General features: G+C 43.6%; 1 protein-coding gene across 1 annotated transcript in view; it reads left to right on the plus strand.

Moving 5' to 3' along the window:
• The window catches only part of LOC119436835 (putative helicase mov-10-B.1), a 99,664-nt gene extending 84,237 nt beyond the window's left edge, over window positions 1-15,427 (plus strand). The window contains exons 13-17 of the mRNA XM_037703825.2: window positions 3,062-3,310; window positions 4,060-4,236; window positions 4,327-4,415; window positions 8,696-8,802; window positions 15,149-15,427. Coding sequence (XP_037559753.1) covers window positions 3,062-3,310; window positions 4,060-4,236; window positions 4,327-4,415; window positions 8,696-8,802; window positions 15,149-15,249 — 723 coding nt within the window. The 3' untranslated portion in view covers window positions 15,250-15,427. The remainder of the gene's footprint in view (window positions 1-3,061; window positions 3,311-4,059; window positions 4,237-4,326; window positions 4,416-8,695; window positions 8,803-15,148) is intronic.
• The last annotated feature ends 318 nt before the right edge of the window (window positions 15,428-15,745 follow it).

A 15,745-nucleotide genomic window follows, 5' to 3' on the forward strand; every position in this document is an offset into this window, starting at 1 on the left:
GAAAATGTGTTGTCTGTAAGTTAACTCTAGATAGAAAGAGCATTTCCAGGTTCTCTCAAATGACCATGAACATGTTTTACTCCTTGCTGTACTTTGTTGTAGAAAAGATCTTCCTAAGTATATCTTGAGGTATATAACTAAGGTCTCTCTCTCTCAAGTCACTGTACAACCAGCATGGTTGTTTGCTATGCGCAACTGGTGTTTGCAAAAGCTGCCACTTCACTTTACGTTGCATTGATCAATATGTCATACAGTGGTGGAACAGCTATTCCAAATTGTGCCAAGAGTGGTCTTGGCACTGTCCTGCTTCAAAATGGCATTTTAGTGGGAAATTGTGCCATGCCTGCATCAAATGAAATATAAGAATGAAAGCAACCTTCCATTGATGCTGCCTCAGCAGCAAAACATAAACCACATCGCTGTTGGCCACCACTATCATTGTCCTGTAAGTCAACGGAGTGGCCATAGCCACAGATGTAGCTGATGCCATTGGTTCTCCATTCGCCGTTTTCGCGTTTTTCTTGAAATTCTCTTCAAGCGGATGTTCGAATGAACTGCCTCCGTGTGGTCTTTTTGTTTGTGCTGCAGATTGGTATTCCTCCTACCAGCATGGCACATAGCTCGCTCAAGGAAGATATCAGTTCAAAAAGAAGCCTAGGATGATATCCGGTCACACATTCTTTAGCATAGTTATTGGTGGTGTCATTTTAAAAATATTGTAATACTTGTAGTATTCAACTGCTGACATATGTATAATTTTCTGTGAGTGAGGATCTTCTTTGCAACCCTGCACGATGGGAAGGGCAGATTTCGTGGTTGTAATTCAATCAGCATTTACATGTTCCACGACACAGCTATTCTCATTGTTCCAGCTAACGTTAGCCAAGCTGTTAAAAGAAAGAAAAGAAAAGAAAGAAAGGGAAGAAAACATTGTGCAAGATATGATTATAAGACCTAAGGTGTTTGGTCGTCACCTCTGAGAACCGAACATGATAGGGAGAGCGTGTTTATGTAATATGTATGTAATACCTCCAAATAAGTGATGTGATGTGGTAACTTGATCAAGCGTGTTGTAAGGGGGGAGAGGGGAATGGGAGGCAGATGAGTGTGCATCATTTCTTCTAGTCCGGTTGCATGACTGTCAGCACGGTATGCTGCCTGCGTACCCTATGTTGGAGGTAATCTGCAGTGGGTGCAAAGACTGGGTGTGCTGAGATGGTCGTGGCTTCATGTGCACTATCTTCTTGTGCCCTTGGTGTTGGAGGTTGTGTAATCTTGAGTTTCATCCACCATGGTGGCTCAGTCAGCTAAGGCGTTGCGCTGCTGAGCACGAGGTCACGGGATCGAATCCCGGTTGCGGCGGCCGCATTTTGATGGAGGCAAAATGCAAAAGCGCCCGTGTGCTTGCGTTGTAGTGCACGCTAAAGAACCCCAGGTGGTCAAAATTATTTCGGAGCCCTCCACTACAGCATGCCTCATAATCAGAACTGATTTTGGCATCTAAAGCCCCAGAAAGAAGAATCTTGAGTTTCGGAGTTGTGTTGAAGCGAGAGGCAGATGAAGGCGACCGCTCCACTCTGTTTGTACTCTTCATGATAGCGGGTGACACTATCAGTTGTGGCAGGAAAGTGGACGTGAAAGCTTCTCATACCGCTGATGTGAAGATATCGACACGGCATGAAACTGTACCTTTGGTCACCGATTCTCAAGTTCACCAAAAGTTTTTCTCATTGAAACTAGTTTTTTTCCCGATTGCCCAATAATTCGGAAAACATTACAGCCCCTTCCATGTAAGAAAAATCTGTTGGCGACTGTACTTATTTGCATAAAAGGTTGAATTTCATTATAACAAGATCTCAAATAACGCAGTAAAGTGCTGATTTTAACGACTTCCTTATATTGAGGTTTAAGTGTACTACATTTTTTTACTGCGTGGGCCATAACTATGTGTGATAGCTAGAGGTGGGCAAATACCAAATTTTTCGAATATGAATTCAATATGAATTCAATATGAATAATAAGTATCAAATATCAAATTGAATATACAATAATCAACTGCAGACGCTTATACCATATAGACGCAGGTACAACACCCAGTACTGACGAGGGCGAAAAAAAAAAAGTCACCTTACTATCAGGGACAAAGAATCAATTTTAAACAGAAGATCACCAATTATCATTAAAAACTACACAAATAGCCTCACAACGTCTTTAGAGCTTGGTTGCAAACAAGCTTTTCAAGATTGAATGGCTGTTGTATGCATTAAAGCTTTACAAAAATGCTAAATAAATGGTTGCTGAAAAAAGATCAGAAGTTGTGATAAAGGAAAGAAACAAGCTGCTGAAGGAATTCTGTGCTGTAAACACATGTAGAATGGTCAGTTGCAAGGAAAACATCTCTCATCATAACATAAAAGATAAAAATGCTACATGTCTTGACCGCCAAAAACGCTAAATGACAGACAATTAGCAAAACTCACAGGTTGTCATATAGGCTTCTGCTGCAAAACCGAAAACAAAACTTGCATTAACCATTTTATTTCTGCATTCCTTCAAAAACCTTTCACAACCTTTGTCATTGTATCACTTCTGATAGTTTGTGATACGTTGTTTAGCAGATGGAGAACAGTAACAAGACTTTAAAGCAATTGGTTGTTGGGAAATATTTGACGAGTTACAGATATTTAAAAATACCTAATAGTTGTTTTTTTTTAATACGAACTGTTTGTCTTTAATATTCATATCCATATTCGAAACTTCAAATATTCGCCCACCTCTAGTGATAACTGTGGTCAGCCTTTTTGAAATGAATAGTGAATGAGTAATAGCCAACACATGTGCTGATGGCTCACTTCTTATTGCCTGTAGACAATAGCTGCATAAATGTGCTGCTGAGGGATTGCTGCAAAATTGTATATTTTATAAAGGTTTTCAATGCGTTTGTCAGAGCACAGCAAGAAATAACTGTGAAACTTCCCATGATAATTTTTTTTTAGAGTAGCAATTATGCGATTTAGCGTCCTACTCCCAGCATGTACTGACAATCCATTTTGCTTTACAGGTGTATGGGGATGAGATGATCACACACAGCATGGTCTACTGGGAGGAGCTGCCTCGTAAAGGCTGCCCGCTCATCTTCCATAGTGTATTGGGTCGAGATCTTAGGGAATCGTCATGCCCATCATACTTCAATCCCGAGGAAATTAAGGTGGTTGTCAACTATGTGGTCTCTCTGCTGCAAGGGAAAAGTGGCCTTGGTGTCCAGATAAAAGAAAAGGACATTGGCGTTGTGTCCCCCTACCGAAAGCAGGTAATAATTGGATCATTACTTGTGCTGTGCCGGTATGATGAGAGCGGGTGTCAAGAGACTGAAGAACTGCTGCAGTATCTGGGTGAGACAAGCCATAAAGGATTTACTGCACCTTAGTTCTTCCAGTTATTCGCATTATTGTAGATGCAGTCGATGTGCATGACAATATTTGTGCATGTGGGACAAGACATGGTTTAATTAATGGCTCTTTTGTGTACCAATCAGCGCTCAATGCTAAATAACCCTTAGGTAATTATTGTGTAGAAACTATCTAATTACAATCAATATGCACACATGCGAAGAAATCCCCTCTTATAGGAATAAGGTCATGCCTATATGGGCCACCTTTTTGGAATGTTCTGTGAACTGAATTTGGCTTCTGGTGACACATTTTTCAAGGAATTGGGCAAAACTAGTGAGTGCAAAGTATAATTCTTGAGGGTGCTGGAAGGAGCAGATGACGCACATGAGGAATGTACGAAGTGCCATGTGTAACATGTTGGAGACTGAGCCGTGTGTAGTAGGTCATAATTATATTTCCCATTTCAAAAAAAAAAAGCAGTTCATTTTTAAATCCCCTATGCTTTCCTTGGCTTCACATGGTTGTCAGCACTGGTAGTAATACGTATGGTTCATTCATAGGATTGTCATCATGTTTTCATCTATGTAAAAAAAAATTGTTTTTGAGATTTGTTTATTCATTATGTGGGGAGTTGTGCGCATATATCCTTGTGCTTTGTTATTTGCAGGTCTTAAAGATCAGATCTGTGTTGGAAAAACGTGGAATTGAGGGAGTAACTGTGGGCTCTACTGAAGAATTCCAAGGCCAAGAAAGGCTAGTCATGATCATCTCAACAGTTCGGAGTGATAGCAATCTTCTGCAGAATGATTTTAGGCACCGCCTTGGTTTTCTCAAGAATCGCAAGGTTTGCTCGTTTTTTTTTCCTGCATGAAATATCTTCTTGTTGATGTGTTCTTGCTTCTACAAGTGCCTTTCTTTTAAAACAAAATTGCAGAGGTTCAATGTAGCTGTCACGAGAGCAAAAGCACTGTTGATCATTGTTGGCAACCCATACACTCTGAGGTCTGATCACTGCTGGAAAAGGTATGTATTCTGTTATTTTCATAGCAGTGCCTTCTGTCAAAGTATCAAGTTACTGGAACATAGTCTGTGCTAGCAGGAAGCATCCTGCAGTGCCGGCCTCTGGCGCTGTTAAGCATAAGCTACCCGAGAGGAGGCCCAAGTAGATGACAGTTTTGCTGGCGTGGCAGTTGCATGGCACTGTAAAATTTTGTGCAAGTTGGCAAGATTTCCCATACAGTACTTTTCGCATTATCCTGCTAGTGCTATGCCACAGGTATTTCTATGTAAGAGCCAGCAATGTCTGCTGGCTCGGCTGGCAGTACAGGGGGGGCAACTGTCATAGTTAGCCATTGCAGCTGTTGCTGATTGGTCACGTAGCTGTGTAGCTGCTGCAGAGATGGCCCACAGACCCATTCTTCCTCTGTGGTAAGGAGCCTCACTGCATGTCAACAAAATTGCCGTTGGCTGGCCTGCTTCCACCAAATGGTGCGCTTTGAGTTACCATGCCGCTAACGTGATTGGGCCTGAACATTACTGCCGAGAGTGCTATATGTGCTGAATGGGCTGCAGTGCCACAGGGAGCAGTAATGATGGAAATGTTAGCTGTTCATAATGTCTTACGTTTTCGCAGTGCATTGCAATTACTGTGGGGTCTATATTTTCTCAGCGTATGTAGTGGGCTGTATTTTTCAGTTGTTCTTTTGCTGTTTGTAATTAATGCACTGTAGCTCATTATGAGTAATGTCTTTATGTATGCTGAAAAGGCTTGATCGTCCAAATGAGAGTTCAGTGCTACAAATGAGTAAATTGCTGTCTGCATATAGTTGCAGGAATAAAATAGCACTGAGAGAGAGAGGAAAGGCAAGGAAGTTAAACCATAATTGTAGCCACGAGCTCTTGTCATAAGTACAGTAGTTGTAAGTGTATCAAAATTCAAGGAGGCAGTGTCAAGCTCCTTGTACTATTCTGGAATGTGAACTCTTGGAAAAAAGATTTTTAGAACAAGAAATTTAACAGTGAAGTTCTGTCTGATGTTCAACCGAAACCGTGATTTTTACATGACAAGAAATGTAGACTGCAGAACATTGAGAGAGACAAAGGGGGCATATGCTCGTCACTCTTGTCCCACTTTGTGCACTGCTCACCAAATTGAGTGTAAACCAACGACTCCAACTTCAATGTTCCAGCATAACTTCTAGTTGCAGACTCCTCTCCTTTTCATGCATTAAGGTTATATCACCAATGCCAATAGGAAGAGACAATTTTTTAAGCTGTTGGAGTTAACAAGGTCTTTTTTGTAGCAAAGTGTTGTTAGTTTTAGTGGGCATTGTTAAGGGAATCTTAAAGGGACTGTCTACCGTTTTTAAAGGACCTTCTATATTGTAGTGCGATACAAAGCCTACCATTTAATGTGTAAATGTGCAGTTGTTTCTTTGGAAAATGAGTAGAAATTTTTGAAACAGAACTTTTCAGCCTGTGTAGTCTCTTCTACACCGTCAAGCGGTGCCACATGTCATTCTTGTGGCATTTTCAGAGCCAAATAAAAAATATATTTCCTTTTTTTATGGAATGCAAGTGTGATCATTTCCATCAATATGACACACAATCTTCTCATCTCCACCACAATTGAAAGACATGTTCCGAGCAGTCGACAGTCCCTTTAACTGAATAAGCTAAGTAAATTTTCACTGAATAAATATGCAAATTAACTTCTTTCAGTAATTTTTACGGCACATATTGCAATTCTGGAATTGAAGGTGTTTAGAGCTCAAGGCACGTAACTGAACTCGCAGTATGAAACATGGCAGAAATGTTTAATGTAGAACACCAAATAAGCACAATTACTTCAGAGTGCAATGTCACGTCGCTATACGTCTGGTCGCTGAATGTAATAGGAACGCTGATGTTAACGTAAGAGACAAAATTACGCTGTAACATGACCTCGAGACGGTGAAAAGTAAAGCACATATATTTACGTACTAAATTTACGCATTTTATTGCATGAGTATATAGTACATTAGTGGGAATCCTAAAACTACTACTATTTCCTTGACATATGTCTACAAGCTTGCAGAGAACTGCTTTGCCATTCCCATTTAAGTTTACTATCCCTCACGTAGTGCAAGACAAAGCTAAGTGAATCACCAGTGTATATTGTGGTAGAGTTTCAGGACAAATATCTTGAGACTGGTGCTGGTACTATCAGGATTTCTAATAGGAGGACATGCCTCCACATTTGCAACAAGGGCTCTAAAGTAATTAAGTTTATGAGCAGACCTTGTCTATCAGTCATTATCACACATTTACTGATGTCCATTGCCATTAGTTGCTGGAAAAAACATGTTATTTCCACTGCACTGTTTAAAAGTTCTGGCTCTTCCCATTTTAGCAGGTAGTATGCTATGCGTGCACATAGTGCACTTCACAGTTTACAGTAGAACCTCGTTTATCGAGAACCTAGTTGATCGACAACACAAAAAATGACCCAATAGAGTTACGCTTATTTTTTACCGGTTCATACATTCCCGGAAAACACGATTTTTCTGCAGCAATGTTCAGTAATCACTAAACTTCGATAGTATGATACCTTTTCTGGCAGCTAGATCCCTTGTAAAGAAAAAAAAAATGCGCGAGGCGCGTGCGATCGAGAATAGTATATAGCCGTCTGATGTGGCAGCTTCACTGCAATACTCATCCACCCGTTTCACATGAAAACGCCGGCGCACACTCACTTTCTTATTCCGGTACCAGCAAATCTTCTCCAGGGTCATCGCACGCCGCATTTACAGCTATCGCCGCCAACCCTATTGCGATAAGCATCTTCACCTATCTGTTTCACAGTGCGTGGTACTGTTGGAAGCATACTGCACGCTTTTAATAGGCGATAACCCAAATGCGCTGCCGTTCCCTGATACAGACTGGGATCATATCGTTTCCCGACTGCTAGATCCCGTGAAACAAGAAAAGGCGAGGAGCACATGTGATTGAGAACAGGATAGCCACCCACCACATCAGCTTCCTCGCAATACTCACCTGCCTGCCTCACGAAAACGTTAGCGCGCACTCAGTTTCTTATTCCGATACCAGAAAATCTCCTCCCGGGTTGTCGCACGCCTCATTCACAGCTATTGCTGTCAAACCTATTGCGATGAGCATCTTCGCCTATCTGTTTTACAGCGCATGGGGCATAGTGCTGTTGGTAGCATACTACACTTTTGGTAGGCGATAATCCAAAGGCGCCTCCGTTGCCTGCTGCAGGTGGCACGATGTGAGCATTACGTTTCGCTTCGGCGGCATCCGACGTTGCCAACATGGAGTAAATATAACCAACTCTAGAGGAAAAGCTCCTCATAGCGCCTATGTGTTGAAATCGGGAACCGCAAGGGTGCTGCCATGTTGCACCTGGCGCTGCCAAGTGGCGTGTGCCGCCGCCCGATTTAAAGGGTTTAGCCCCATCCATCCATCCATCCATCCTATGCAGGCCCACAGGCGCAGACGACGAGATGCGATTCAGACGAGGCGCACAATCAACGCGATCCTGAGCTTCCGTCAGTATGGTAGCGTCATCTAGTTTAGGCGCCTGCAAACGCAACCTTTTAGACACTGTAAATCTTACATAAAAATTTTCTAAATAGCCATCTAATCTTTCCGACAAATATATGGAATGAACTTCAAACGTTGTCCGTGCCTACGTGCAACGTGTAAGTGCTTGCTTTTGCATATATTTTGAATATTTTTAGTGCAACAAAAATAAGTCGTAACAACATGGCGGCGCCTTTGCGGTTCCCGCTTTTTTCCCCCAGATTTTCCTCGTAGAGTCAGTATACTAACTCTATGGTCGCCCACCAGCTCAATTTCGTTTTGGTTTCTCGTTGCCGTCTTTAAACACTGCGCAATAGGAAAATAACAAAACGTATGTGTCTCGGGCCGTCAAAGCCCCACTGGCTCGACGCGCGTCGGCGTCTCATGCTTTGTGCGCAACGATTCGCGCAACGCTTCATATTACGTAGATGTCAACTACAGTTGAGTCTGTCCAATTTTTCAATTACTTCGGGTCGTATGTTTCCTCGGTTAGTACAATTTTTCTCGCGTTTTTTCCCCAAAACGTATCAACAAGGTTCTACTGTGTAAAGCAACAATTTGTCTGTGTAGGTTGTTTACGTAATACAGCGGTATGTCTTCAACATGAAAGTAACTTTTCACTTATCTGCATTCAGCAATCTATGAAAGCCATAGTCTTTGCTCTCTTTCTATTCCAGCTGTAGTAGACACTTATTATTTACTACCCTTTCTAATTTTAGACTCATCGAGCTGTGTCGCAAGAAAGGGGCCATGAAAGGTGTGAAATACAATGATGGTGACGAGCACATCCGTGACCTTGAGGAACGCTTTGCGAAAGCAGGAATCGGTGAGACAGTAGGCTGTGCTGCTTACATTTCTGCATTTGTCAAACTCTTTTTGGTCTTTTAGCTGTGTATTTATTGTGTAGTACTGCAGTATGGATGCGGTACCTTGTAGACACAAGCCTCTTGCTCTAGAGTGGTACATACTGCAACTTTATTTGTTGGGCTGCTTTAGTAAGTCCACTTTATTGTATTATGAAAGTGCTATCAACCTTGAACAGACTTGCACTTAAACTTAATTGCACATTATATGACTCTGTGGAAAGGATCTGGCTATTTTCATTCTGGTAGAACAATAGACAGAAACGGAAATGTTGCAGTGGCTCCAGCATTGATAGGTAACAACTAGGGTGTACAAATAGTGAAATTTAAGGTGAAGCTGAGTGGTGTAAAATAATGAAGTAAGGAGACATAAATAGTTAGTTCTTTTGTTTTTTGAAGGTTATGTTTATTCATTTACTGTACGCCTGTGTGCAAAAGTATATGGACTACAGGCTGAACGAAATAACCTAATTTCTTTGTAATTAAGACGCACAAAGTGAAACTGAGGAGTGCACTGGAAAGCACGTAATACCAAGTTTGTAGTGTAGTGCTCGATTTCAAGTTACATTCACAGGTTGAGGAGAAAATCGGTTTTATTGCGGAATCTCTGGTTGGGTATACTTTCGCTCAAGGGAGTACTGTTATGATCGGCTTGGAATTCTGCATCTCAGTTGTGGGAAACCAAACCCGTGCACGCTCCCGTGTCGGGGCAATTATCTTCATCCCCAAGAGGCGGTTATGATCTTCCTGGAAACTGTACCTCTCGAATGGGGGAAACAAGCCCGAGCGCCTTTCCCGTGACGAGATAATCCCCTTCATCCCCGAGAAAACGTCACACCTCTACGACCTGAGCAGACGCAAAGGGCGAGCTACCAAAGGAGAGGACCCGAGGGGGAGGAGGTCGTCAACTTGACCAGCCGACAGAGGTCTGACATTTCCACAAGTTCCCCGAAGGAGACATCGGCTACCACAAGACCACGAGGGGTTATAAGGCCGTCCTGGCCCCCGTGTTAGACAGAACCGTTCGAGACTCGGATAAAGTCAAAACCATGTACCAATGAAGTGAATACAATCTTTTCTATTTTTCATCATCACGATGCCCGCCTTCATCGTCGTCTCCTGATTCTTGCGGTGACGACCCACCTCACCCGGTCGAGATTATATCAGCTGGTTGGCAGCAATGGGATACTCCACCCTTCGTCCTGGCTTCAGCAGAATGGTGAGCACTTGACTTTCTTTGAGAATTTGCCAGGTTTTAGCTTCTGTGTTTTCTAAAACGGCGAATTAGTTTCTGTACGTGCAGGCTCCTGTTAAGAGCTTCCTCACGTCACAGCAGAGTAAGAAAGTCCTCGTTCGGAATTGACCATAGATTTGAGCAAACGGAAAAAGCCAGAGTTGTTATTACTTTGTGAAGAGCTGGGAATTGAGGTCGGGAAAAGTCAGAGAAAGCCACAGCTTATTAAGGTGATTGAGAAGTGCGGGGCTCTTGAGGACGAAATTTCAGAAGCATGGGAAGAGATAGAGAAACGAGCTGAGAAAGCTGAGAAAAACGCTGCAGAAGAGAAGGAAAGGCAAAGAGCTGAGACAGCTGAGCAAAACGCTGCAGAAGAGAGGGAAAGGCAGAGAGCTGATCAAAAGGAAGCTGCAGAAAGAAAGGAACGCGAGGAACAGAGAGTTCACGAACTAAAGCTAAAAGAACTAGACATGCAGCGGGACCTGGCCAGGCAATCGGCGAATAACCTCTCAATAGATGAAAGGCGTTCAGGTGAAGCAAGAGTGAAAATAAGGGATCTCATGCCATTGTAAAAGGTGAACGATGACATGGGATTGTTTCTCGTTATTTTTGAATGAACCTGCGAGAAAAACGGGTTGGCACTAGAGAGTTGGCCGCAACAGATTCTGACCGTTCTTTCTGGTGAAGCAACCAAAATAATTGCAAGGCTAACGAAGGATGAGTCAGAGGATTATTAGAAAGTAAAAGCTGCGTTGCTAAGGAAATATCGGCTCTCAGCGGAGGCTTTCCGCCGCCGTTTTCGGGAGGCAGTTAAGACACCGGGCGATTCTTTCAAGATTTCAGTTATAAACTGAAAGTAAATTTAATTGAGTGGCTAAAAGTGGAAGACGCGTTCGGTTGTCACGACAGGATTGTTGAGCTAATCTGCATGGAGCAGTTCTATGGGTCTTTGAGCGAAGAGATGCACCTGTGGATTCAAGATAGGTTGAGCGAAAAGGACTTGTTGCAGTGCTAGCAGATGAATTCGCCGCACGTCGCGAATCCGAGAAAACGCGCGTCAGGCCGTTGACACAATTCGACAAAGAGGAAGAAAACAAGCGCCCCTTTCACAAAGAGAAAGCTGGAAGTGGGACCAAAGATGTGTCGGCCGATAATTCCGGAGAGAATAAAACCACAGCTAAAGACGAAAGAAAAACAGAAAAGGCATTTGAGGCTAGAAAACCGGTCGTCTGTTTCCGTTGCCAGGAGCCTGCACACCTTGCGATCGGCTGTCGGAAGCCTAGGATTGTTTTTTCTTTCGTGAATGACGACGGAAACTTGGAGCTCTTAGAACCCTACCTTCGCGACCTCGCAGTGAACGGAACGCCATGTCGGGTACTTAGGGACTCGGCTGCGACAATGGACATCGTCCACCCTGCGTATGTGCAACCTAAGGATTTCACCGGGGAACATGCGTGGATCCGGCAGGTAGTTAAGGAGAATAGTGTTTGTTTGCCGATAGCCAGCGTAAAGATCGAGGGGCCGTTTGGAATATTGCTGACTGAAGCAGCAGTATCGCAAAATTTGTCCAAACAATACCCCTACTTATTTTCAGATCGCTCGGAGATGCTGTTAAAGAAGAAGGGCCTGAGTTATATGGTCCAAGCTCTCCCGCATCCCCAGGCTCAGGAGATCGCGGCGGAGATAAGGCACGGCAACGAAGAAAGGGAAAGGCCTCATGACATAAGCACTCGGGAAGCACAGCACATAGCTAGTGAAAGCGGGGGGAAAGGCGCTAGCGAGGAGGCATCCGGCTCAGTGGGCATACCGCAGAAAGGGCTAGCAGAGGAATTAGAAACTAATTTGGTGCTGCCACATTCGAAAGGATCTTTAGACCTTCTGAAGGTTGTTAAGAAGGAATTGTGGCAGAAGAAGAGAACGATTACGCCACGGGAGTAGAAACAGTGGCTTTTCCGGATGGCGTTCCTTGCGGAGACAAGGCTTGTTTTAGCAGCCCTAAAAAGGTCAAGGAGGCGCCGAAAAACTCTCTTGTACCTCCGCATTTGAGCGACATTCCGGAATCGTCCAAAGGACAGGAGACGGACATGGCGGCCAAACAGGGCAGGAACCGGACGATCGGGGATTGCAGAGGTACATTCGGTGACCGCCTGGCGAGGCAAAAATTTTTCAGACGGCGCAAACGAGCGAAGTATTTAGCGCAGCGCAAGTTCGAGAAAGACGCCACACCGCAGGCCGTAAGCAAAGGGAACAGGCCATCATGCAGAACTTCAAGGGGCTCGTTATGGTGGTTGGGAAAACGGAGATGTCGCCAAAGTCGGATGACAACAGAACAGGGCGCGTCTCCGCGAGTAGGAATGCGGCTGAAAGGGTCAACCTGGCAGAGGTACGTGCGCACACACAGGGCTAGTCAAACAGTCAATGAGGGGGAATGCGCCACGAGAGCGAGGGCAAAGGAAGAATGGCGATTCTACTCGCGTTTACGGCCTCCCTCTCCGAGATGAGAAAGAAAGCTGGGGCCACACGAATTGACAGATTACGGGAGGGGGCAGTGTATGTCTGGCGCCCTTTATTGCCCGTGGCGAGGCCCAATGACTTTCAGATTGCGACCTAGTCAAGTGCGCATTAAGAGGTAGTAATTGTCAAATTGGGCGCCTCCATAAGGTTCTTGTTTGTAAATTTGTAAATAGAGCACGTTCCATTTCTTTTCATTTGTTAGTTATTAAGACCTTATTTTTTTTAATTTCAAAGGTTCCGCGTTAATCTCGGTGTTTCGTTGTGATGATTGTTATGCGAGCCAGTTACGCGAATAAAACTGCGAAGCAGGTTTTGCGACGGTGGTCACTCGTGAACGCGCTGTTTTTGTAGATAGGCATTGACATTGGAGGTTTGTAGAAACAAACCATTTTGGGTAATTCAATGCTTACAGGGTAGGTGCGTTTATCGGCTACCATTGTAGAATTTGGATTTGCTGAAGCGCGTTCGGAGAAGCAATTTTCACGGTGTTGCGCGCAAATAGAGTATGGCTTTTTGGTTTTCTGGCTTTAAATTAGGAGTTGAAGCGGTCATCAGAGCGCAGTACATTTTGCCTTAGAAGCGCTGGTACTGGCAGATACTATTGACCCAACGAGTAACTCACCGCGCAGCATTTATCCATTTGATCATTTTCAGTGCACTCTCAGTCTCTCAATGGACGTGGCTTTCCCAGGCAAGAGAAACAAAAACGTTAGGTATTAGGCTGGTTGAAATATGCATTGAAGTCTAGTTTTTTCCTTTTGTTAATTTTCGGGAATCTCAAACGAGGGCTGCAGGTATAATTCTGATAAGGTTTTATGTGAAGAATGTGAAGTATGTGTGAACCTGGCAGTTCTCATGGTTAGTTGGGTGCTCTCTGTTTGTTTTGCCTTGGGCTTGGCGTGGTCTATTTCCAGAAGGTGTCACCTGGCCTGCCTTGGAACGAACGGCGAAACGGAGCAGAGGCACGGGGTCTGCCGGTGTCTTCGAGGTGCTTGGATGCTGCGACCCCTTCGAGACCTCCTGTGGCAGCGGACGGGCTGTTATGATCGGCTTGGAACTCTGCATCTCAGTTGTGGGAAACCAAACCCGTGCACGTTCCCGTGTCGGGGCAATTATCTTCATCCCCAAGAGGCGGTTATGATCTTCCTGGAAACTGTACCTCTCGAATGGGGGAAACAAGCCCGAGCGCCTTTCCCGTGACGAGATAATCCCCTTCATCCCCGAGAAAACGTCACACCTCTACGACCTGAGCAGACGCAAAGGGCGAGCTACCAAAGGAGAGGACCCGAGGGGGAGGAGGTCGTCAACTTGACCAGCCGACAGAGGTCTGACATTTCCACAAGTTCCCCGAAGGAGACATCGGCTACCACAAGACCACGAGGGGTTATAAGGCCGTCCTGGCCCCCGTGTTAGACAGAACCGCTCGAGACTCGGATAGAGTCAAAACCATGTACCAATGAAGTGAATACAATCTTTTCTATTTTTCATCATCACAATGCCCGCCTTCATCGTCGTCTCCTGATTCTTGCGGTGACGACCCACCTCACCCGGTCGAGATTATATCAGTACATGCAGGGCGAAGGTATTGCAAAGGGGCTGGAGTAATTGAAGCTAGTACATCTGAAAAAACAAGCAAAAGTGAGCAGACAAGAAATAAATCCAACACTGCAGTTTACAACGCAGAGATAAGATCAGTGTACAGAGGTTAAAAAAGCCATAGTTTTGCCCAAAGGTGAAGCATTGACAGTGATAGCAAAGTATTAGACAATTACATAAAGGGACACAGTCGCGCGTGCACCCGCCGTCTCCTGTCACAGTACGAGAACCAATGCGCCTAATAAGTGTACTCACTGGCAGGCCTTCAGAGCTATTTTGGATGTCCCTGTGGCGATTTGAGCTCTTGGCAGTAAAAGATGCATTCATTTTTTTGGATTGCCCGATTTTTAGGACATTTTCGCGGCCCCTCAGGAGTCCAATTTAAAATATCAGACGTTGACTTTATATGTGAAAGGGGCCTGGTGAACGCTGGCATGAGTGTGGAAATAGTGAAGTTCTCACATCGGCCAATTTTTGTTTTGGGCTTCCTCAGACCACTGGTTATTTAAATTAACTTAAGCAATGGTTGCACACCTGCACACATGTTAATTGTGTTGGATCATTGAAATATGCTGTAGTACTGGAATTCGCCAAGTTTAGATTATTTACGCCATTATTACTCTTATTTTGTGAGAAACAATGATCGGTGTTCAATCTCTTGATCATTAACACATTAAAGGACAGTGACAAATGTCTTTATGCTTGCCTTTTACTTGCACTAGTGTTGAATTATTAACCATTGTTTCCAACACCTAACCATTCTGAAAAAAGTATATACTATATATATATATATATATATATATATATATTCCTGAAAAAATGTTCCAAAAGCTCATTTTTTTATCACTAGCTTTACCCAACAATAAAGTATAACAAAAACATATGCTTTGTTATTGAGTAAAGCCAGTGATAAAAATACAATGAAATATATATTCCTGCAGAACATAACTTAATTCTTTTTGCAGGAGACTGCCTTTCACAAGAAGATCAACTTATCTTTGAAGGCAAAATTCCAATTACACAGAAGACTTTGCAAGAAGAGCCGCAGTGGAGGGAGGAGCTGTGATCCAGAGTTTTCACCAAGCACAAGTGGTCTCGATATATTTCTTAACAATTTAAAACAGCCTGTGAAATTTTTTTTTCGTGTCACTTTTAAATTCTGCAAAACAAGCCAGCATTCTTGGTCCTGGGTTGTTGTTTGTGTTTATCCGTGATTTTATTGCAATAAATATTAGTAAAATATACTCTGCCCTTTTTTCTGAAACTTCTTGTATGTTGACTGAGGAAAGTACAACAAATGAATTTTTTGTGAATCGGAAAATTAGAGCTTTTGCTTTTATAAAAGAAAGAGTCGCAGTTTAGCCTGAAAGGCGAAACATCGATTGCGATAGCAAATTAGTGGACATCTATAAAAAGTAAGGATAGTAGTTTTATCGGCCGTATAAACGTGTAAACATAGGCACACTAACTCAATTAACAAGCTTGGTGGCACGCGCGCACAAGCAAGCATGAACGCATCTCACTCGATGACCGCGGATGACTTAACTCGCTGTGAAAAAGCT

This window comes from Dermacentor silvarum, chromosome 1, assembly GCF_013339745.2.
Source record: "Dermacentor silvarum isolate Dsil-2018 chromosome 1, BIME_Dsil_1.4, whole genome shotgun sequence".
NCBI lineage: Eukaryota > Metazoa > Arthropoda > Arachnida > Ixodida > Ixodidae > Dermacentor > Dermacentor silvarum.